The sequence below is a fragment of the Phoxinus phoxinus genome, assembly GCF_949152265.1.
Source record: "Phoxinus phoxinus genome assembly, chromosome: 13".
In the NCBI taxonomy this organism is placed as follows: Eukaryota; Metazoa; Chordata; class Actinopteri; order Cypriniformes; family Leuciscidae; genus Phoxinus; species Phoxinus phoxinus.
In genome coordinates, this window is record NC_136888.1 from 14,395,876 (window position 1) to 14,420,565 (window position 24,690).

General features: G+C 40.2%; 1 protein-coding gene across 3 annotated transcripts in view; it reads right to left on the bottom strand.

The window, feature by feature from the left end:
- nid2a (nidogen 2a (osteonidogen)) overlaps positions 1-24,690 on the bottom strand; it is a gene marked incomplete at its 3' end in the record, with an annotated part of 39,676 nt that overhangs the window by 6,772 nt on the left and 8,214 nt on the right. For 2 of the 3 annotated variants that reach the window (XM_079632743.1, XM_079632744.1), the window contains exons 5-17: positions 23,955-24,104; positions 22,422-22,667; positions 21,815-22,015; positions 20,066-20,293; positions 13,152-13,298; positions 10,675-10,803; positions 9,043-9,168; positions 8,001-8,228; positions 6,935-7,162; positions 5,375-5,602; positions 3,474-3,701; positions 2,933-3,160; positions 1,024-1,251 (exon numbers count right to left, since the gene is read on the bottom strand). In XM_079632743.1, coding sequence (XP_079488869.1) covers positions 1,024-1,251; positions 2,933-3,160; positions 3,474-3,701; positions 5,375-5,602; positions 6,935-7,162; positions 8,001-8,228; positions 9,043-9,168; positions 10,675-10,803; positions 13,152-13,298; positions 20,066-20,293; positions 21,815-22,015; positions 22,422-22,667; positions 23,955-24,104 — 2,595 coding nt within the window. The remainder of the gene's footprint in view (positions 1-1,023; positions 1,252-2,932; positions 3,161-3,473; positions 3,702-5,374; positions 5,603-6,934; positions 7,163-8,000; positions 8,229-9,042; positions 9,169-10,674; positions 10,804-13,151; positions 13,299-20,065; positions 20,294-21,814; positions 22,016-22,421; positions 22,668-23,954; positions 24,105-24,690) is intronic. The other variant, XM_079632745.1, reaches the window with a different exon arrangement.

Here is a 24,690-nt window from a genome sequence, read left to right on the forward strand (position 1 = left end):
GGTCTGAGTGATCTCGCCCACTGCCAGTTCACCCAATAGTATTTCGACACCCCATATTTTCGACACATCGGTAGGAAACACAGCGTATTGCAGCCAGCAAACAAACTGGTCAGAGATTGCAGATTCTACCCAACCCTAAAAACCTCGGTATCCATCTAAAAATCTCTATGAACGAGAGCATATTAAAACGTGGATAAATCAACTCATCAACTCTCATCTATCAAGTCTCCTCGGCTTTCATTGTCTACAGTGCTCGTTCCTGTTGCGAGTTCTCAAACTGGCAACCCGCGTGAGCGTCGAGTCTGAGGAGGAGGGGGCGGGGGAAACAACGATCTCTGATATTTTGAATTTGGACTGCAGGACCTATTAAGTGTTGACATGGACGAAAATGCACATATTTTCCTTGTGCTCTGCAATCTCGATGAACACAGACTGGACTCAGTGAGCTCCGCTACAGATTAGAGTAATTGCTTACACATGATAAGAAACTACTTAGCAAAATAGAAAGCCCATAATTCACAACAATTCTAACAACAGACACTGGATGGGAGACCATGTCAAATGTGTTTCAGATATTTTACCTATGCAAAAGTTGGCGACATGATGCTAGTTTATGGGGGATGGTTGCCAGGACATTGCTATGCAGTTGTTCTATTTAAAAAAAAAAAAATTTGATGTACCGTACATTTATAGAACTATACTTTGTGTTACATTATCTTGGCATTACATTTCAGAAAACTAGTTAATGCTGCTGTGTTTAATGCAACTGCTGATATGGCTAAGGCCCCATCTGTCATTCAAGTCTATGGGATTTTGTTAGCTATCATATCATTCACCAGCTACCAACTAGTAGGTTTGATTGCTTAGAGAAGCAGAACTTTCCACAGTATAACCCCATTACACCAAAATCCCACTCCATAGCTGTATATTACAAATTAGAGGTTTTATTCAGGCCTGAAAAATAGCTTGACACTGGAAACTAAAGACTTGTTAGGATGAGGTGACCGCGTACAGCACTCTTACCAGGCTCGTCACAGTTCATTCTCAGGGTTCCAGGTGGAGTTCGGGTTCCCGCTCTCTCCTGCCCCCTACTGTCCACACACCAGCAGTGACCTGTGGACCCATGGCACTGCTGAGACCTGTACTGACCCTCCTCATCACACTGAGGGATGAAGCCTCCCACCAGAGGAACACCACCGTTTCCGCTCTGAAGACTGTCTCTGTGCTGCTCACAATGGGTCTTGGGACGACCTGGACACACACATGAGATACACAAGGGATTGTTATTCTACTCTCTAGATGAGGCTAAAGCCCATAACTTTGGCCGTTCATGTTCCGTGACGGTCCTCGCACAATCCGGGTGACGTAACTTTCATCATCAGGAGGGTCCGTGGATGTCTGCGCACACTGTCCACGTGCAACCCAATCTTAGTGACCGCGCGGACAGTGTGCATACAACAGCGAATATGTGAGTGACTTACGTGTTTGAAAACCACTAGATAGTGCACACACGCTGAACTTGTCTTTCTGTGCTCGTGGCCAAAGGAGTACTGTATACTTTAAAGATGGATCGAAACGTGGAAAATGAAGTATACCCGGGCCTTAAAGGGATACTTCACCTCTGGAAAGATGAATGTGTATTTAAAATGGGTCATTTATGTAGTAGAAATGTGAAATTATTTTTGAATTTGGAGCCTTCTAGACTGAGAAAGGCCAGAAAATGTATTTTTGGCTCATGTGAATGAAAGACAACAACTCCCAGAATGCACTTGCTTCGCTGCCCTAGGAGGCCACTCCCAAGTCACGCCTACCGGTAACAGGGCAGTTAAACAACTAGGCTAGGCTACTAGTTGAGTCGAAACTTAAAAGATGACGTTTTATCTTAAATCTCCGTGACAAGTCTGCCCGGGATTGTACGGAATTGGCCCAAAATGTCCGGGATTCGGCTTTTGCGTTCTACAGTCGCCATTCATTATGTTTACTGTGGCGAGCAGGACAAGGCTAGGGCCGCGGGAGAACGACACGAGGCCGGTTCCGTGATTACTGATGAGAGGCAACTGTGAGACGCACCGGTCTCGTATCTCTCAGGGAGGAGCGGGAATTTTCTTAGCAATGCTAAAACGCACATTAACCCATCCCTTGTTTAGCGTTCATGTAAACAATACATTCAGATTCACCAATCGGAATGAATTCAGTTAGAATGAAACAAAAGGTGTGCATGTAAACAATGAATGGCAACTGTAGAAAGCAAAAGCCGAATCCCGGACATTTTGGACGTTCTCGACGGCCGGACATGTCCGGGAAAAAGGATGTATGGTAACCCCTACTACTCAGCTTTCTCCACAGAACAAGAGCCTGTTAGCTTAGCTTCCAAAAAAGATGGCTGACACTATTTTTACATTCTGTGAGTGAGATCCCACCCTCTATGGGCGGGCTGAAAACATGCGGAACTAGCAACTACTACTGGCTGTAGTCTCTAGCCTCTGGCCAAAAAATCCTCAGATGACGCAAAATGGTGATTTTTGTGTCATCTGAGGATTTTTTCCAGACACAAAATACATAGGCTAAATCTCTCGTCTCAGGGGGACATGAGGGAGGGAAGCATGGTAATTCAAAAATACTACAGGTTTTCTACTGATACAAAGCTTAATGCTAAATGCTGAAGTATCCCTTTAAGACTGTAATGAAAGTCTATGAGGATTTATTATTATCTTTTAAATCATTCACCAAGTACCAACTTGTAAGATCGATTGCTTGGAGAAGCAGCCCCATCCACACAGCATAATCCCATTAGACCAAAATCCCACTCCATAGCTGTATATTCAATTGGCTGTGATTTTATTGCTTAAAACAATATTTGGTTTTATTCAAGTCCGAAAAATTGCTTGACATTGGAAATTTAGGACGGGGTGGCCGCGTACAGCACTCTTACCAGACTCGTCACAGTTCATTCTCGGGGTTCCAGGTGGAGTTCGGGTTCCCGCTCTCTCCTGCCCCCTACTGTCCACACACCAGCAGTGACCTGTGGACCCGTGGCACTGCTGAGACCTGTACTGACCCTCCTCATCACACTGAGGGATGAAGCCTCCCACCAGAGGAACACCACCGTTTCCACTCTGAAGACTGTCCCTGTGCTGCTCACAATGGGTCTTGGGACGACCTGGAAACACATGAGATACACAAGGGATTGTTATTCTGCTCTCTAGATATGGCAAAGAGCCCATCTGTGATGTAAGTCTATGGGATTTTATTAGCTTTTATTTTCACCAGGCACCAACTTGTAAGTTTGATAGCTTAGAGAAGCAGCCCCATCCAATGCTTAATCCCATTGGACCAAAATCCCACTCCATAGCTGTATATTCAATTGGCTGTGATTTTATCCCATGTTTTGGTTTTATTCAAGCCTGAAAAATTGCAAGACACTAAAAACTTAGGACTTGTTAAGACGGGGTGGCCGCGTACAGCACTCTTACCAGGCTCGTCACAGTTCATTCTCGGGGTTCCAGGTGGAGTTCGGGTTCCCGCTCTCTCCTGCCCCCTACTGTCCACACACCAGCAGTGACCTGTGGACCCATGGCACTGCTGAGACCTGTACTGACCCTCCTCATCACACTGAGGGACAAAAGCTCCTTCCAGAGGAACACCACCGTTTCCACTCTGAAGACTGTCTTTGTGTTGCTCACACTGGGTCTTGGGACGACCTGGATGCACAGATACACAAGGGATTGTTATTCTGCTCTCTAGATATGGCTAAAGCCCAAAGTAAAGTTAACTTCGGTCGTTCATGTCCGCACAGTCTGGGTGACGTAACTTTCATCATCAGGAGGGTCCGTGGATGTCTGCGCACACTGTCCACGTGCAACCCAATCTTAGTGACCGCGCGGACAGTGTGCATACAACAGCGAATATGTGAGTGACTTATGTGTTTGAAAACCACTAGATAGTGCACACACGCTGAACTTGTCTTTCTGTGCTCGTGGCCAAAGGAGTACTGTATACTTTAAAGATGGATCGAAACGTGGAAAATGAAGTATACCCGGGCCATAAAGGGATACTTCACCTCTGGAAAGATGAATGTGTATTTAAAATGGGTCATTTATGTAGTAGAAATGTGAAATTATTTTTGAATTTGGAGCCTTCTAGACTGAGAAAGGCCAGAAAATGTATTTTTGGCTCATGTGAATGAAAGACAACAACTCCCAGAATGCACTTGCTTCGCTGCCCTAGGAGGCCACTCCCAAGCCACGCCTACCGGTAAGAGCGCAGTTAAACAACTAGGCTAGGCTACTAGTTGACTCGAAACTTAAAAGACGACGTTTTATTGTGAGTCTCCGTGACAAGTCTGCCCGGGATTGTACGGAATTGGCCCAAAATGTCCGGGATTCGGCTTTTGCGTTCTACAGTAGCCATTCATTATGTTTACTGTGGCGAGCAGGACAAGGCTAGGGCCGCGGGAGAACGACGCGAGGCCGGTTCCGTGATTACTGATGAGAGGCAACTGTGAGACGCACCGGTCTCGTATCTCTCAGGGAGGAGCGGGAATTTTCTTAGCAATGCTAAAACGCACATTAACCCATCCCTTGTTTAGCGTTCATGTAAACAATACATTCAGATTCACCAATCGGAATGAATTCAGTTAGAATGAAACAAAAGGTGTGCATGTAAACAATGAATGGCAACTGTAGAAAGCAAAAGCCGAATCCCGGACATTTTGGACGTTCTCGACGGCCGGACATGTCCGGGAAAAAGGATGTATGGTAACCCCTACTACTCAGCTTTCTCCACAGAACAAGAGCCTGTTAGCTTAGCTTCCAAAAAAAGATGGCTGACACTATTTTTACATTCTGTGAGTGAGATCCCACCCTCTATGGGCGGGCTGAAAACATGCGGAACTAGCAACTACTACTGGCTGTAGTCTCTAGCCTCTGGCCAAAAAATCCTCAGATGACGCAAAATGGTGATTTTTGCGTCATCTGAGGATTTTTTCCAGACACAAAATACATAGGCTAAATCTCTCGTCTCAGGGGGACATGAGGGAGGGAAGCATGGTAATTCAAAAATACTACAGATTTTCTACTGATACAAAGCTTAATGCTAAATGCTGAAGTATCCCTTTAAGACTGTAATGAAAGTCTATGAGGATTTATTATTATCTTTTAAATCATTCACCAAGTACCAACTTGTAAGATCGATTGCTTAGAGAAGCAGCCCCATCCACACAGCATAATCCCATTAGACCAAAATCCCACTCCATAGCTGTATATTCAATTGGCTGTGATTTTATTGCTTAAAACAATATTTGGTTTTATTCAAGCCCGAAAAATTACTTGACATTGGAAATTTAGGACGGGGTGGCCGCGTACAGCACTCTTACCAGGCTCGTCACAGTTCATTCTCGGGGTTCCAGGTGGAGTTCGGGTTCCCGCTCTCTCCTGCCCCCTACTGTCCACACACCAGCAGTGACCTGTGGACCCGTGGCACTGCTGAGACCTGTACTGACCCTCCTCATCACACTGAGGGATGAAGCCTCCCACCAGAGGAACACCACCGTTTCCACTCTGAAGACTGTATCTGTGCTCCTCACACTGGGTCTTGGGACGACCTGGACACACAGATACACAAGGGATTGTTATTCTGCTCTCTAGATATGGCTAAAGCCCAAAATACAGTTAACTTCGGCCGTACATGTTTCGTGACGGTCCTCGCACAGTCCGCGTGACGTAACTTTTATCTCTTAAAGGGGTCATATGATGGTTCTAAAAAGAACATTATTTTGTGTACCGGTATTTGGTTTAATGCAATGTGTTTACACGGTTTTAGGTTAAAAAAGTCATTATTTTACACATACCATACATTATTGTTGCTCCTCTATGCCCTGCCTTTCTGAAACGCGTCGGTTTTTACAAAGCTCATCGTTCTGAAAAGTGCGGTGTGCTCTGATTGGCCAGCAATCCAGTGCATTGTGATTGGCCCAAAATACCTTAAGCGTGTGACGGAAATGTCACGTCCCTTACCATATTTGGAACATCAGCTCCCAAAGCAATGATGACAGGTGATAATGTCGGCACTACCTTATCAATTTAAACCTGAATCTTATCCAGAAAATGCAGATGACCCAACTGATCGATCAACTTTGTCAGCACGACTGGACCTGAACGTATCAGATTGGTAAGGTTTTATTTCATTGTGGACATAATTACAGATTATAATGACTTATACTGTCTTTTTACCGCGTCACGCTACGGAGGGGAGAACACTATGTAGCTAAACATGAAACCATGTCTGCATTTGTGATCGTAGAAACGACAAACAAGCGCTACTCTATACTGCTCAAAACTCGCGTTTGAATAGTCAGTAGCAAATTCTTAAAATATGACATACTTACAGGTTCTGGAAACAGTCCTCCAAAAAATGTGCAGCACACAGTCAAATATTTTGGTTGTACTGTTCTGGAACAGTGTTGTAAATTAAGCTTTCTAATTGGGTCCTCTTTTGGAAGGCCAAACTAAGTAGTTTGGCTTTCGCAATGAAAAACACAACGTCTCCACGACATGGCGGCGCTGGCGGCAACAATAATACAGCGAGAATACAAGCTATGCCTTGTTTCTTTGCGTATACATTTGGGCGGTGTTATGAAACTCTGCCCCCACACACTGATGTATATTTGTGGGGGCGTGTTTGAACGTTTTAGGAAGGCATGGCTGAGCCTTAACTTTTACAAAGAATATCTCTTTAGGTTTGAGACTTTAAGCTCTGTAACTCTGCAGATTGTATATATGCACAAACAGCTACACACTAAAGAAAAAGAAAACAAGAAATCGCATCATATGACCCCTTTAATACAATATTTTGGTTTTATTCAAGCCTGAAAAAAAGCTTGACACTGGAAACTAAGGACTTGTTAGGATGGGGTGGCCGCGTACAGCACTCTTACCAGGCTCGTCACAGTTCATTCTCGGGGTTCCAGGTGGAGTTCGGGTTCCCGCTCTCTCCTGCCCCCTACTGTCCACACACCAGCAGTGACCTGTGGACCCGTGGCACTGCTGAGACCTGTACTGACCCTCCTCATCACACTGAGGGATGAAGCCTCCCACCAGAGGAACACCACCGTTTCCGCTCTGAAGACTGTCTTTGTGTTGCTCACACTGGGTCTTGGGACGACCTGGACGCACAGATACACAAGGGATTGTTATTCCCCCATTACACTCCACACACCACTTTGTTTATAAGAAATGAAAGGTTTTGTGCAAGTTTAAGAGCTGCCTAACTCTAAAGTCCAATAAAGTTAAAGAATTATCTGTTTTGATAGTAATATTGCAGATGTTAATACTGTCCATGTAAACACAGGTGGTTTTGACAACCCTTGATCTTCCCTAAAATCCTATATTTATCAGAGAGTAATTTAATGTGTCTACAACAGAAAAAGTTGTATCTCCTCACATTTTTTATCCTATCCTCCTTAAACTCTAAGGGTCAGGGCCTGTTTTCCCAGACTACCTTCAGAAGAGTGGAATCTGGAGTTTGTACCGAGGATATTCACTATCATTCAAAAGTTTCAAATCAGTAAGATTTTTTTGAAAGAATGTAATACTTGCATTCAGCAAAGATGCATAAAATTGATCAAAAGTAACAGTAAAGGCTTTTACATAGCTTTACACTGTTATGTTATGTTTCAAATAAATGCTGGTCTTTTAAACTTTCTATTCAGAAAATAATCAAATCAGCATATTAGAATGATTTCTGAAGGATCATGTGACACTGAAGACTGGAGTAATAATGCTGAATATTCAGCTTTGCATCACAAGTAAAAAAAACATTAGAAATGGTATTTAAAAATAGGACCTATTGAGAGAGGACTATGACAAAAAAAAAAAAACGTAAAGTTTAGGTAGACATGCTTACCAGACTCGTCACAGTTCATTCTGGTTTTATTCAAGCCTGAAAAAATGCTTAACACTAGAAACTTAGGACTTGTTAGGACGGGGTGGCCGCACTCTTACCAGACTCGTCACAGTTCATTCTCGGGGTTCCAGGTGGAGTTCGGGTTCCCGCTCTCTCCTGCCCCCTACTGTCCACACACCAGCAGTGACCTGTGGACCCGTGGCACTGCTGAGACCTGTACTGACCCTCCTCATCACACTGAGGGATGAAGCCTCCCACCAGAGGAACACCACCGTTTTCGCTCTGAAGACTGTCTCTGTGATGCTCACATTGGGTCTTAGGACGACCTTCAAGATAAACGTACCAGAGATTATAGAATTTACTTGGAGGGTTAGTTCTCCAAAAAATTAAAATTCTGTCATCAATAAGTCCCCCTCATGACTTTCGTTCAACTTAAACACAAATAAAAAAAAGTATAAAATCTGAGATATATCTGCCCCTCCACTGAAAGCCTGTTAACCCAAAACTCTGACGGTTCAAAACATTCATAAAGAGATCGTAAAATAAATTAATATATGAATCGAGCGGTTTATTCCAAGTCTTCTGAAGAATAACGATTGCTTGATACGATGAACAGATTTAATTGAGCTTTTATTCACCTATAAACAGTGATCAGCAAACATGTTTAAAGCGCTCAAATACGGTAAACGGAAGCTCAAGCATGCTTGCTTAACATGCGAGAACCAATGAGGTTAATTCGCGCGACACAGGCTGTGTGAGTGACTCACAAATGAGGTTTGTTCTTGCGCATCAAGCAACTTCTGTCAATCAAGCTTCTGTTTATGTTCACTGATCAATGTTTATATGTGAATAAAACTCTATATTAAATCTGTTCATCATATAAAGCGATTGTGTCTTCAGAAGACTTGGATTTACCACTTGATTCATATTATTTTATGATCTCTTTATAAAAGTTTTGGTTTTGGGTGAATAGACTTTCAATGGAGATTGAAAGCAATATCTCCGATTTCATTAAAAACAACTGAATTTGTGTTCAGAAGATGAACGAAAGTCTTATGGGTTTGGAAATGGGTTTGGTAATTGATGACAGAGCTTTCTTTTTAAATAACAACATCAAAAAACAAATACGCAAACAACTACCATTTTGAGGTTGGCACTGGAAACCATCTCCATGGTATCCTGGTTGGCACTGGCACTGGAAAGATCCCGGACCGTTGGAGCACAAGGCCTGGGCGTGACACGGCTGGTCACGGCACTCGTCTACATCTGCACACACCACAAAACGCAAAAACACTCACTCCATAATTCAACAAATACAACATTAACCACATTCCTCAGGATGTTAGTCTGAGTCATTCTAGCTGTTGCCCAAAAGCTCCAAACTCCCACCATCCCGTCAAAGACCAGAGAGCGCTGAACAGGAAGGAGAAGAGTGAACTGTCCTCTGACCCCCTTGTGTTCTTCAGCTGCGAGTCTCCTACGCACATTCCCTGAGTGAGGACATTGGGTCATTGTTTCAAAATACCCTCCCTTCCACAGCGTCTCTGGTTACCCCTGCCTCTCTCCACACTGCAAACCCTTCACCTTCAGCATTCAGCTGAGAGAATGAGCCTGTGATCTTACCAACATTCAACCTCCGTAACACAACAAATCCAACTGACAGCACACTTGCTGACCATGTTCTTAAAAGCTAATATAGATGAGATGTTGCTTACTGCATACTGTGCAGCATAGTATGTGAAATAGTACACTGTACAGTATATCAATGAACATTTAAAACATTAAACATTGTCACATTATGCACGTTTAATGCCACGAGAAGCATTGAGTTTTTACCTGGACAAATATAGTTACACTACTATAAAAAAATGTTGTATGTTTTTAAAAAGAAGTCTCTTCTTCTCACCAAGGTTGCATTTGTTTGAACAAAAATACAGTGAAAACAGTAATATTATTACAATTTATAATAACTATGTTCTATTTTAAAATATTTTAGAATGTAATTTATTCCTGTGATGGCAAAGCTGAATTTTCAGCATCATTACTCCAGTCTTCAGTGTCACATGATCCTTCAGAAATCATTCTGATATGCTGCTCAACGAACATTTAATATTATTAAAAATGTTGAAAACCGTTGTGCTGCCTAATGTATTTGTAGACACCGTGCTACATTTCCTTCAGGATTTTTGATGAATAGAACGTTCAAAAGAACAGAATTTATTTGAATATTTTTGTAGCATTATAAACATTTTTACTGTCACTTTTAATCAATTTCATGCATTCTTCCAAAATAAAAGAATTCACTCCTTTCAAAAAAGAAAATCTTTCTGACCCCAAACTTTGCATTTTTTCTCTCACTTTAATTTAGAAAATATTAATATTTAAAATATTGTAATAATTTATATTAAATTCAATTAATTTCAGTCAAAACAAGTAATGAGTCAAGAAAAGGTTTGTAGTTATTTTTTTCTTATTCATTTATCACACTGGAATCAGAAGGTCAAGTCAAGTGCAAATGTTGTAGTTGTGGTGATAAAAAATTATAATAAATAAATAAATGTGGCTATTTGGAAGTTTAATTTTCATTTAGTAATATATATATACTTAAACTCCTAATTGAATGAAATTACCATTTTTTTATTCAAAGTCAATAAAGTCAATTACACTAACACATCAGGTATACAATGGTCTTTGAATGATAAGTAATAATATCCAATGTGGTTGGTAGAGTTTTGTAAAATCAAGGCAAGGGAAACAAAAAAAGTTTCTTACCCTGACATGTGCGTCCATCAAATCCAAACTCAAATCCGCTCTCACACTGACAGCGATGGCTTCCGGGCAGGTTCACACAGTGAGAGTGAGCACCACAGGAGCTCAGACCTTCTGCACACTCATCCACATCTACAGGGAGAAAGAAACTGCTCAATTGCAAGCCATAATGCTCTCGTTTGACCCAACCAGACTACAAGATAAATTTTCTTGGAAGATAGGTGTCTAGAAAGCTGTGAGAGATGCCTTGGTGTGCGTCAAACATGTCAGTGAGGCGCTGGAGAGATAAAGCATGCCCTGAGATCCTGACGTTTGTGATGACAGAGGAAGACAGAAGGGGATCTCGTCCCTGTCGGAGCGCGTGGGAACAGGCCTGAGGCTCTGGGTGGGTTTAGAGCTGGTCAGCAGGAGACCTGGTTTTGATCACTGCTAATTACAGGGAGGATAAGGAACCCACGGTCCCCCTCTCTCTCTCTTGATTATTCTCGGCTCTCTTTTCTTGACCCCCTTATTATCTACTCTAGAGTGAAGAGTTCAAACAGGTGATAAAATGTTCCTCTAATAGGAACACGATGCCTGAAAACACACCCATACACACTCACGCACACATAATCAAGCGCAGACAGTGCCTTCAGAGTAACACTGGGAAATCTGATTCATTCTGGTGAATCAGTTCATTCGGATGGTTTGTTCCAAAGAACCAGTTCTAAGAAACGAGTCAGTGAATCAAATTATGTGAATGAGGTTGTTAGATCATTTTTAACAACAAAATTAATGAATTTATAATTACAATAGTGTTAATAATTATTACACAATATTACTGTTTAAAAGATCCCTTAAGAGGTGTACACATGTGCACTGATTTAAAGTCACAAAACAGCAATAAGTCATTCACTTTTGTTGCAGTGTTTTATGGGTGTGTCCAGCTTAACTTTATGTGAAGTGATGTGAAGTTTAACTTTATGCAAATGAGCTTTATGGACATGATGTATGGACCGTTTCATTTTTAGAAACTGTCAGCGTAAACAATATTATGCATGGACAGTTTATTACTTGTTTTAATTATATCATTTGTGATATTATGCAATATACACTGCAGGACTTTATATATTCCATAACACTTTCCCACCCGAAATGTTAGTTTAAGTGCAAGAAAGATTATTCATTGTTCAGTTTGTTGAGATGGTTTGTTCCAAAGAGCCAGTTCTAAAATAAATGATTCACTAAATCAAAAAAGAAAAGAAAAAAAGAATCATACACCTAAATACATTTATCACTGTGTTTCTGATTAGAAAATATAAGATGCGTCAGGTAATTCTCCACAACAAAATACACAACATTGTTGCCAATATTAATATTCATTAATAATGATATATTTAATAATACTAAAATTATTCTAACCAACTGAACAAAATCATCCCTGTTGGTATGTTCGCATACAGTGATTGGTCATTACATTTCAATGAGAATTGCTTGATGCTTTATGGGTGTATCCAGCGATGCGACACAGCTGAGAAAAGTTTAACTGTATTCAAACAAGCATTATAAAAATATGCATAAACTATTTATTTTTTAGAAACTGTCAGCATAATTATAATTTTGAAACATTTTATTTGTGATATTATTTAATATAGTGCTGTAATATTTTCTATAACACTTTCCAATCATTTTTTAGGTGCAAGAAAGCTGATTCTTTATAGAATGAAATATTTTTTCCCCACTAGCAATACATCTCAGTTGCGCAGCCCAACCTCTCTTTTGCTTTGTGAATCAGTTCAACCAAATCATTGAACCAGAATCAATTTGATCGCAATTCAGACATCAAATTCTTGTCTCAAAATCAAATATCATCTGGAATAGGGGTTCGCAAGGAACAAAGTGCACATCTGTGTGGGTACATCGGGAGGGGAGGTGCGATTTGCTCTCACCCCTCTTCAAACGAGGAAATATTAGGTGGTCTCAGCCCCCCCAAATAGCTTGAAGCTGAGGATGTGGCATCTGCATGTGCAGCTCAAAGAGAAATGCCACAGCAATGTGCCTTTGCTTACAAATCTTCCCCAGACTCACCGCAACCCCACAGATCTCCCACATTCCACCTAAAGAGTGTTTAGTCTTTCTGTTGTTTGACTTGGTAACAGTGGGAGGAAGAAGATGAGAGAGGAACGGGGGGAAAGACCCCAGGCACGTTCATGATTCACTGAGGGTTTCCTCTGCTCTGCGTCTGACTCATCGGATAGGAAACGTCTGGTCGTGCTAATGTACTACAGTGGTGACGACCCCACTTCTGGACGACCTGTAGTGTTGATGTTACGCAGACGCATTGCTCTAATGAAGGAAGACGAACGTTTTGGGTTATTGTCGAAGTATTCCAGACCCCTCGACTGATTAAACAGAGTGTCAAGGGCCTGGAATTGAATTTACGGCTCAAACGTGTGTGTTTGCACAAGGCGGAGGAGATGTCTCCATAGAACTTCTCTTACCATAACAGTTGCGGCCGTCTCCACTGTAACCTGTGGCGCACTGGCACAAGAACAGCTGTCCCTCGCCCGGCACGCACTGTGCAGTTGTGTCACAGTCATGATTTCCGGAGTAACAGGGGTTCACATTTTCTGGCTCGGGTTCTCCAGCTGAGAAAAGATGTGAAGGCAACAAAACTATAAATAGGAACACAACAAAGTGAGCTAATATCACAACAAATAACTTCTTATGTAATATCAACTGAATCGGTCCCATTGAAAACTTAGCAAAGGGAAACACTTCTATAAAAGGGGGTCAAAAGAGGTCAATAGTTAAAGCTACATTGTGTAGGATTTTCTCCCATCTAGCGGTGAAATTGTATATGACTACCAACTGAATATTACTTTCTAGCCCCGCCCCCCGAGGGCGTTTTAACTCCTACGGTGGCCGTATTATTTCGAATCTGCCGGCAGTCGCGAGTAATTTCCCACTCGCATTCGTCACGGTGCCACTGAGTGTAAAACCGCGAAAGGCGAAGCTTGAATTTCCAGGTATGTCCCTCTTTGGCTAATTTATTTTCAAGATGGAGGCGCAACTTGGTTTCCGCCATTCGAGCAGCTCACCCATATGTATTATAAATAGCAGATTCTACGCTTACGAGAATATTTGCTTAGTTGGTAGAAGTAATACATTAATGAGCACATATAATTTTGAAAGAACAAAGTGTTTTTTGATAAGAATCAACTTAAAAAAATTACACAGTGCAGCTTTAAGGCTCTTTCACACCAAGGACGATAACTATAAGTATATAGCTTTAAAGAACACCCTGTGGTGAAAATCAAGTTTTTAATGTTGTTTATGCGGTCTTTTTAATATGCTTTAAGACAAACCATGTGCAAATTCATAAGTCAACACCATTGCTGATTATTTTCTCCTTAAAACTGCAGTGAACCAAAAATCGTCCTGTGTTTCTTCCATAACAAACGACCTTGTAACCAATCACGACAACATGCAGGTGGGCTTTAGCATATCATTAACTATGCTGTGAAGCAGGGGAGTCTCAAGAAAAGCCAGGTTACCCCGGTATATTATTCTGTATGAAAAATCGCATATCCAAGCAAAAGGCTAATCATATTAATTACAGTTATGTGTCCGTCCGACATTGTAGAGAGAAATACATAACACGCATTACCAATCTACATTGACTTGTAAACGACCCTGTATAATTCACTCTTCCACTTCTTCTGAATCAGTTACTAGTTCAAACATATATGGTTAAATTAAACCAGTATTTCCGCTTTTATACAGTAAAGTTGAGAGAGTGGATTAGGTCTTCTAAGCTTGCGTGATTGCATGGAGATGGGACTAATTTAAATATTCACTTTCAGAAAAAAATAATTTCAGCTGACAAACAAAAAAACACTGACAATTAGAATCCATCCTGCTTTAAAGAGCTTGAACGCTTAAAGCGTCAGACGAGAGAAATGCAGCGCACGCTTTATTGCGCACACAACATTATTGTCCATTGGTGCGTATTTCTCCATCATTCTCCACTGACATTTCAGAAAACTCTTCAATCAAGACTTTTAGGCATTGAAACGACTCAAAGCATTACAAAATACAAAATATGATTCAAAGCAAAGCACAAACAAACAAACAAACAAACAAAAAATAACGAGCAAATTTCCATCCATATATAAATCTCACCCCTTTCTTACAATCGACTGCAAACTCAGATTCATTTCTGCCTACTTCCATCGATATATTGAATCAATACTTTTTTCTTTTTCAATAATTCGTTACATTCAGATGTACATCACAATACGGAAGAAAAGATCTGTTGCTATATTCATCGCTACTTTAATCTCATGGCTTTGTTCACACTTAGACATACTTCTCCGGCAATGTTAATTACCAGTATTTTGACAACAGCTCTGTTTCACAAATGACCTCTAAACTGGAAAATGTCAATGTCTTTGCTATTTACATAGTAAATCAGAACTATTATCAAAAAACGCTAAGTTATTGATTTCGTCACTGGTGTATGTATGACTTTTCTTCTTCGCAACACAAAATAACATCTTTTGAAGAACATTTGGGTCCAAACAATATTGTAGCCCGTTGACTTTCACTGTATGGATAAAAAAACGGATACATTGCTCAAAATATATTCTTTTGTGTTCCGCAAAATAAAGAAAGTCATACAGTTTTGCAAAAATATGAGGGCGAGAAATTTATGACATTTTTGTGTGAAATATCCCCTAAATTTACCGAAAAGTAGGTTTAAAAGCGGCTTTAAAAAAAAGAAAATTGTGCCAAACATGACTATGGCAAGTAAAAAAGTCAATTTGATGAACTATGTCATAAAACACTCATGGAGATTTTTTTTAATTACATTTATTGTAGCATTTTCAGATTTTCAGACAAATAGACAATACTCAAATGGAGATTTCTGAAATGAATGTTTACTCCCAGAACCCCACTGAGTAGCTCTATATTGAGCTTTTTTTGTGCCAGTTTATAATATTGATTGATTATACTGCTGTTTGTTCAAGATACCAAACTAATTCATTTGGATGGGGAACACAGACTGGAAATGTAACTCATAGATGCATGACACGAGTCACTTCAGATGTCTTAAAACCTCCAGCCAAAATCAGCATCCTGAGAAGAGGTTTCTTAAAAAAATAAGTAAATAAAAAATTATTGATAGAACTTTGCTATTACAGCCATCACAGCCACTGGGAATGCTGGGACGTCCGCGCCGGAAATTACTTTATTTTTAGTAATGTTAAATGACCACAGACCTTGAGTAATGAGAGTCTTTGTGATACATGTGCATTAAAAGGTGTTAACACATGGAGAGGTGTGAACACTTTGCTTCCCGCCAAACCAACACAATTTCAAATGGTCCGTATGTTATTTAAATTTGACCTTGGGGGTCAAAGTCCCTGACCTGGAAAACACAACACCTTTAAAAGGGTCTTAAAACACAGGGTGGTTCACACACCATTACTAAAACTACAAGTGACATTACCAAACCCCTTTAGACCAAGACAACAGGACTTCGTTGTGCTCTTACCCATTCGGCATACCATGAGGGACCCATTGTTGGGACCCTTGGGCCATGCGGACTACCTTCACCCCCACCCAACGCCTACTCATCACGCATTAAAAACAGCTTGATTTCCTCACCCCGGGCCAGGGACCAATTTGGCCAATTATCAAAGCCAGACAGGAAGACTTTTGTTTGAAGTGAGAGAGAATGAGAAAGACGGTCCCCTTTAAAGTGACTCCACAGGGGAGGGGGAAAAGTGGAGAGAAACTACAGGACAAACGTTGCCAAAAGTTGGTCAGGGGGTTCTTTTAACTTTGTGCTAATTAAAGGGACAGGGGCAGACCAGTGGGGCGGAGCGCTGGTTAACACAAGACTTTGAGGAAAACGAAGGGGGTGGATGCACCAGGTGGGAAACTGTTGTCGCAAGTGGGAGAGAAACACTCATTGTGTAGTTCACACAACTAAACTGTGTGATGGGGGCTTCTGGAGGACTGAGCTTATGCCAGAAGAAACAGAACCCAATGCACTAGCTTAAAGTAATTGACAGACATAAAACACTGACCATCACTTTTCTACAAATTCATCTAAACAAACCCAAAACTTGATTTACACAATTAGGACATGTTTCTGGACCAACATCCACCCATGCAACCAAAAAAGTTAGTTAAAGCATAAGCCAATGCTTGCTTTAGTTAAGTTAAAAATATGGTTCTACATTTGAGAAGTCCAAGGTGAATTAATCTTAAGAAATGTTTGTAAAAATGTCTTTCAAATCTATTTATATAATATTTTATTTTATTTAAGAGAGAGTGTATTAATAATGTATTAAATAATTTTAAATGAATAAACTGCACCATTCAATAACATGAACAAGGTCATCATTTGATTCCCAGAGAATCCATGAACTGATAAATTGTACATGTACAATGTAATCTAACTTTCAGCAAAAGTGTCTACCAAATGCAAAAATGTAGATAAGAGCTGTTTTGCATGACAAGAAAAAAAGCTTCCAGGGTGTTGCCAAGATGGCCACCGAGTGAACGGACTTCCCTTAAAGGGACCCTGAACAAATTCCACCAGCCCCGGTTGTGGGAAAAAAACGACTGCTTTAAACATCATCAACCACATGAAACTCTAACAGCTGGTCTGAAATGACTGAGAACCGAGATCCAGCCACATACCTCTTCATGTTCACAGTCAGCAGGACCATAATGACACGTTATACGGTCACACAAGCGTGTGAATCCACCTCAGTCTAATCTAATATGCTTTTAGTCAGATCAGATCTGATCATGTGTCAGCACTGGTCTAATTACTACACGTCAGTCGTGCCGAACAAACTGGACAGACAGTGGCAGCTGTGTTTTCCAGCCTCGGCCTGAGTCCATGCATGGCTCTCTTGGGTACAGGGATTCCGGGGTGTCCTTCTGTTCCCACAACATCACTCTGCAACTATTCCTCAACCCGGCGCCCGTTAACACAACAATAACAGCAGTATGAAACTTATCACTATTTAGGTTATATATCAACATCTGGAGGAGACTGTACTCCCCGAACACTAAATACTCTCACAGCAGGGTATCTACACATTTTTTAAAGTCAAATTTAAGGCTTTTTAAGACCTTTTTAAGACCTGAGGAAATCAAAATGAATACCGTACATTAGGGGTGTGCAATATTAACAAAAATATATCTCGATATTTTCAAAGTTTTGTTGATAATAATTAGATGATATTTTACTGATTTTGTACTGGTACCATGGCTGGTTTAGGCCTGTTGTTTACATTTACATTTACATTGTTGACAGCAGACTCACGAAGATATTCATATGTAACATATTCTATGCAGTGGTCAGTTTACAGTAGTGACTGAAATTAAAATTTTTATTAGGGGGCAATATTTGCCACCTTAAATTGATTTCCAGGGGCATTTTCACCTAAATATGGAAATTATTTCTAAACGTATTTAGAGGTATGTATCACCTTTTATGTCAAATTCTAACATTCAAATTAAATTCTATTAGAATAACACAGTACCACTGTCAAATTAAATAATTAAATTAAAATCCATCCTTGCAGTGCAGAGGTGACACAGAAGCGGCATCCGAACTGGCATTACTATATTTACACTTAATTTGCAATTGCATAAATAAAGCTATTCAATATTTAAATATGAAATGATTTATAATTTGACCAACCACATCTTATTATTTATTACAGAAAACCCAGCAACTAGGTCCTGTGATTTCAGCTTTCACAGTGACAGCGATGATCAATTATGAAAAAACAATAATTGTGTGGCTTTCCAACTAGGGATGCACAAATAGCACTTTTCTGGACGATATACAATGGCTGATAAATGGACATTAAAATCCTACCCTATTTGGTCTAAATACCGGTAAATTTAAATAAAACACTAAATCAAGCATTTTAAATGCTACAAGACGGGATTTAGGCATTTAGCATTAGATGAGGATAAAGGTAATTAATCTACCGGTAAATGTAAAAATAGGGGAAATGAAATGAGCAATATACAGTATTGGTCAACATATATATATATATTCAATTTTGACTGATAATTATATATGATATATGATGATATATTGGACAATCTAACTTGAACACAGGGTTCAAAGCAGTCAAAATGACCAAAACGCACATCCCTATCTCTGATGATACGCTCTTGCATAAATGAGGCTTAGTTCATGTGTTTATCATCTAATGGTAAGATAACATTCATTATAACGCAATGTTGTATCTTCTTCATGTATGAACTTGCAATCCATAGCAAGCGAAAGAAGGTCATATTAGGTTTTGCCGATTGAGCAACTCTAAGAAACTGGATCTTTTTCGACCCACAGACTAGATACAACACAGCTGGAGATACGCTCATCCCAGCCCCACTTATCATCCTAAAGTCAGCATCTACAGCACCAGCCAGGAACTACAGGGCCATACAAAGCATAATGTGATGTGCCTTTGTCCCACTAAAACCTCTCTCGGGAACAACACAGCCTTACAAGGTCAAAAAAGAACATTTGATTTATTCCTTGAGGGAACTCGCTGGATAAAGGGATTTGTAACAAACCGCACACGCAAAGCCCAACAAAATGCTACAGGCTCACTTCACAGACATAGTTCATTTTAAAGTGCAGACCTCTCTCTCCAGCCCCTGGGTCTGCTGTCTAATGCCGGGCCGTGGTAGAAAGCAGCAGGTGGTTCGGAGTGGTTATCTTAGACCTCCTATTTTGCATGATGGGAAGGCAGCTGAAAGCAAGCCAGTGTAAGTCCTGTGTGAGAGCCAGACGTCTCATTGCCACATCAGTCAGCACGTTAATAAAGAAACTATGCCAAAAATGAGGGTCGGTCTAAACGAAGGATGAGGAGGAGGCCATATACAAAGAGACTCGGTTTCTCTTAGATTAGGAAGGTTTTTCTACAGAAAATGAGAAGAAGATAGCAAAACAATCAACTGATAGGCTTTTTACACTTGAAACTTTGTAAGCCAATGTCATTCTAAACCCTGAGTTTAACCAAAATAACGTGACCTTCAGGTGCAAACAACAGACTTCTCTCAGGTGATGTATGTAGGACTTCTCCAATCATTTAGACTGCTTAGATCACATTCATCTGCTTCCTCTTTTCAGTGCGACGCCCACATATCACAATCCAATCAACAAGTTTTCTATATCTGTAATCTGTTACACTTGGATGTACATCACTAAATGGAAAAAATGATCTGTCGCTACTTCAGTTTCTTCGCTACTTTAACAAACCTGGCTGGGACATCAACACATTCGCATCAGGACTACAACATACAATGATGATCTGGTGTTTTCACAGGGTCTTCTTCATACCCTGTGACAGTGCTGGCAGCCTACCTCCGAGAGGGCCGATCTTGTTGGTGATGGCGTATCGAAGGATGCGCTCCTCTTTGACGTACATAACAAATATGCGCTCCATTCTCAGCTCCTGCGTCTCCAGTCCGCTGCGGTGCCCGTGACTGCAGTCCCTGTATGTGATGTTCTGTTTGACCTGGAAAGTGAAGGTCTCTGCTCCGTTTTCAGCTGACACGACTGTAAACTCACGCGCTGATGATGAGGTAATCACTGAGAAGAAGAAAAAATATAAGCGTTCAGAGAGTTCAATCAAAACTAACTTTAGCTTAGACAATAACTTGATTCTAGAGCTACTTTAAAGCCAAAACAATCTCTGTTGAATTTCTCATTATCACTGTAAAGTTGCTTTGAAACTATTTGATCTATATGTGACCCTGGACCACAAAACCAGTCACATGGGTAAAACATTTTTTCATTGAGATGTATACATCATCTGAAACTGAATAAATAAGTTTTCCATTGATGTTAGGATAGGACAATATTTGGAATCTGAGGGTGCAAATTAATCTAAACATTAAGAAAATCACCTTTAAAATTTATGTTCACGATTTTGCTGCATTGACTCAAAAAATATATATATTTACGGTTGGAAATGTACTAAATATCTTCACGGAACATGATCTTTACTTAATATCCTAATGATTTTTGGCATAAAAGAAAAATAAATAATTTTGACCCATACAACCTTGGCTATTGCCACAAATATACCCGTGCGACTTGTGACTGGTTTTGAGGTCCAGGGTCACATATTGTTAAAAGCGCTATATAAATGAAGGTGACTTGACCTGACTAGAGGAAAGCAATTCACAACAAACTTTGGCTCTTCAATTCTAGACCCAAAATCCCAAAGGATTTGATTGTTAAGCATCCTCGTGTTCAGCAACATGAGAACTGCTTTTATTTAGGGTGCAAGATCAGACAGAGCTTCCTTTGAAAGGAAATGGAGGAGACAGGAGACGTCACAAGATCTATTTTTTTAGCTTATATTTTCCCCCTTTTGTTTTATACTGAATTTGTGACTTTATTTTATTTTTTATTTAACTAAACCATTTTCAAAAGGCCACAACTCTTCACAAATCTTAAATAATTCAAAAGGTTTGGGTCAGTACATTTTTTAAATGTTTTTAAAATAAGTCTATTATGCTCACAAAGGATGCATTTATTTTATCAAAAATACAGTAAAACTGTAATATTGTGAAAGATTATTAAAACTTAAAATAATGTTTTATTGTAATATATTTAAAATATATAATTTATTCCTGTGATGGCAAAGCTCTAATTTTACTTCAGTCTTCAGTGTCACATGATCCTTCAGAAATCATTCTAATATGCTGATTTTGCGCTCAAGAAACATTTATTATTATTATCATCAATGCTGAAAACAGTTGTGCTGCATAGAAAACAGAATTAAGCAAAACTAATATTACATTATAAATGTCCTGACTGTCACTTCTGATCAACTGAGTCCTTGGTGAATAAAAATATTAATTTACTTTTAAAAAATCTTACTGACCCTAAACTTTTGAACGGTAGTATATACAGTACCGGTATGTGATTCATTTGATTAATTCATGCATATTGTGCAATTCGTTTGATCTATTTAAGTTTATTCCATTGACAGTCATGGTACATATAAAACAATATTTTTTAAAGAAAATTCCATCAGGAAAAATGCTCAGAAATTGGATCAAACAAAGGTGGACAGATATATTTACTCCCTTCAGAACTTACATGAAGGATAATACTGGTAAGTGTCCTTAAATGGCTCCATCTGCACTGTGGCACCAGGAGGAATGAAGGGAACACTGCCTTGTAAATGAGTGTCCACATTGAGGTAGTTCTGGGTATCCAAACCCGTAGCTGTCTGGACGATGCTGAGACGCTGGTTACCGGGATAGAAGGTCACATCGGCACGGCGAGTGAATTCGGCACCTGTGAAACAGAAATGTTCCTTTTCAACATAACTGTTTTAAAGGTCGTTAAAAAGCAGTGTTGCGGCTCACTCATTTTACTGCAAACAAATATCAAGTCAAGAAATAAGATCCAGATGGGGGTTGTGACCCTTATAATGGTGCTTGATGAACATTTTTTCGGAAAGAAAAAAACAGGCTTTTTCATGCAAAGTGAAAACATATTATCATACAATGGAGCACCTGACTTAAATTAGGGGGAAAGGGTTGTTCTACATGCCTCAGATATCAGACTTGCAAAGCCCTAGTGGGACTCTATTAGTGAGAACAAAACCGCTAAGCCTAAAATCTCACAGCAGGAGGCCATATGTTTTAACAAACATGCAACACCATAAAAGAGGTAGAAAATGAGATCATGGCGGGCTCACCGGTGATACTGAAGCCATTAAGGCTGTTTGGCAGCTCTAGGGCAAACAGCCAACCAAACAGACCTCCGATGGGGGCCACGGGCATAAGGGCCCAGCCCACCGGCTCCGGGACCTCACTGATGGCAGTGTACGCTCTCCCATCGCCAACCACGATGTAGGCGTGCAGGTCGATGCTGTCCAGCTGCACTGCTGTGCCACCCACCAGCACGGTCCCTCTGACCTTTCCATTCACACGATGAGGTGCACCTGAGGACAAGGTCAAGACCAAATCATGAAAATGACAATCTTTTGCAAATCTATGTGGCAAATCTATCTAATTCCTGTAAAGTCAAGAACTACGTGTTGAGTCGTAATTATGACGTCGGATGCGTTCAGGTCACTTTGGTTTGAGCAAGATGCACACAAAATGATGAATAAAAATGATGAATAAAGAATAACTTTTCAGTTTTTGTTCAATTTATGAAGATGCAGTAAAGAGAATCATTGTATATTTTTTTGTAATTGTACAATACTATCGATTTACAATAAAATTATTTATTTCAACACATTTACCAACAATACATGCCCCCAACTCTGAAAGTTCTGAGTTTCCCACTTGTAATTACGACTTTGTGCTGGTGTTCAAGTTTGTTCAACCTGTAAACACACACAACATGACTTGAATGCACCATTATCACCAACCCTCAACAAAAAGCCAATAGTTTTTTTTTCCATTGGCTTATGGATTATTGCCCTCAAAAGCTCTAATTTCTCCAGTTACTCAGCTGTTTCGGAGTGGTTTTGGGAGGTTTTCCCTCTCCACCACCTCCCTCTCCGGCCACACAAAGCTCCTACTGTTCACACGCATATCCAACAGCTGAGGAAGCTTTTCCACTGAATATTTTCTCTCAGAAACAAATGTCTGTCATTCAGCACAAGCCAGACGTGCCGCTTTGAAACGGGGCTCAAGTTTTCGTTCACACTTAGGCTCGTAGTGGATGTTCACAGGTAGATTACAGTCATACAAGGCCAATGTGATGTCATTGTCTTGAAAAGATCCCGTTACTCAAGCCCCATGAGAGCCGCAGAATGATTCACTAGGGAATTCCTGTCAGGTTTTTCCAAAAGATCAAGTGTTTCCGACATAAAACCTCCCACAAATTTGGCATGGCAGCCACAACTATTACGAAAGAGACTGTGGAATAAGTTGTGGGTATTACCGCAGCCACTTAACGCAAGTGTTCGTCAATTACAGACAATTAGCACACAAGTTAAGCTGTTAGTAAATGTTTATGCTAGAAGACGTGGCTAGATTTGACAGGAAACAACAGCATGGACTTTGCATACCTAACCAAATCGAAATTGTATCTACAAATTCCTTTGCATTACAAAAATAGATGTTTTTACCCCTAAAAATACTGTGTTGGAAAGAGAAACACTGGTAATATGTCCCCAGAGGTGTACTGCAAATGTTGTTCATACTTTCAGAACAAGGTCATGTTATGTGTGGATTTTACAACGGCTCTTTTTACAACATTCCCACTCCAGTCTTACCGTTTGGCAGGCAGTGGCGGCCGTTGCCGTAGAATCCTGAGTTGCAGTGGCAGCAGAAGCCAGTGGAATAGTCGGTGCAGTGTGCGTTCTGACTGCACTGCTGCTGGAAGCGCTCGCACGTCTCTTTATTATCGGTGGAGTAATGGATCACTGCAGGAGAGAGATGCAAAGACTGCTTGTAAATAGGCTAGTAAAGTCAAACTTATCCACTGTTTAAGTGACAAGTTTAATTCCTACACAATCTTTAATTCTCTCTGTATTGTTTTGTTAATTAGGAATCCACCAATATATCAATTTTGCCTGATACCGATAACCGATAATTCTTTATAATTGAAAGCCGATAACCGATATATTGTCCGATAGATCTAAATCCAAATTTTTATATAATTTTTGAGAGCCTGATTACAAAAAACAAAGTTTCATCATATCCCAAGCCCACAATTATAATGATGTTCTCATTATACTTTTATGTAGCCTACTGTATATGACAGACTTGCATGTTGCACTTAACTCTGTTTTCCTTTTCAAAGTGATTCCAATCCTATTTTAAGCAATTACAAACCATCACGGCGAACAGTGCGCATCTGAAGGAAATAATCCATTATTTATCGGCTTTAAAGGATAACTGCCGCCAAAATTGAACCTAGGCTCTTTTTGTTAATCTACCCGAGTCAAACTTTGTCGATCTCCGAATGCAACGTAACATGAGGAGAGTAAAGGTGGAAAGCTCCTAAAG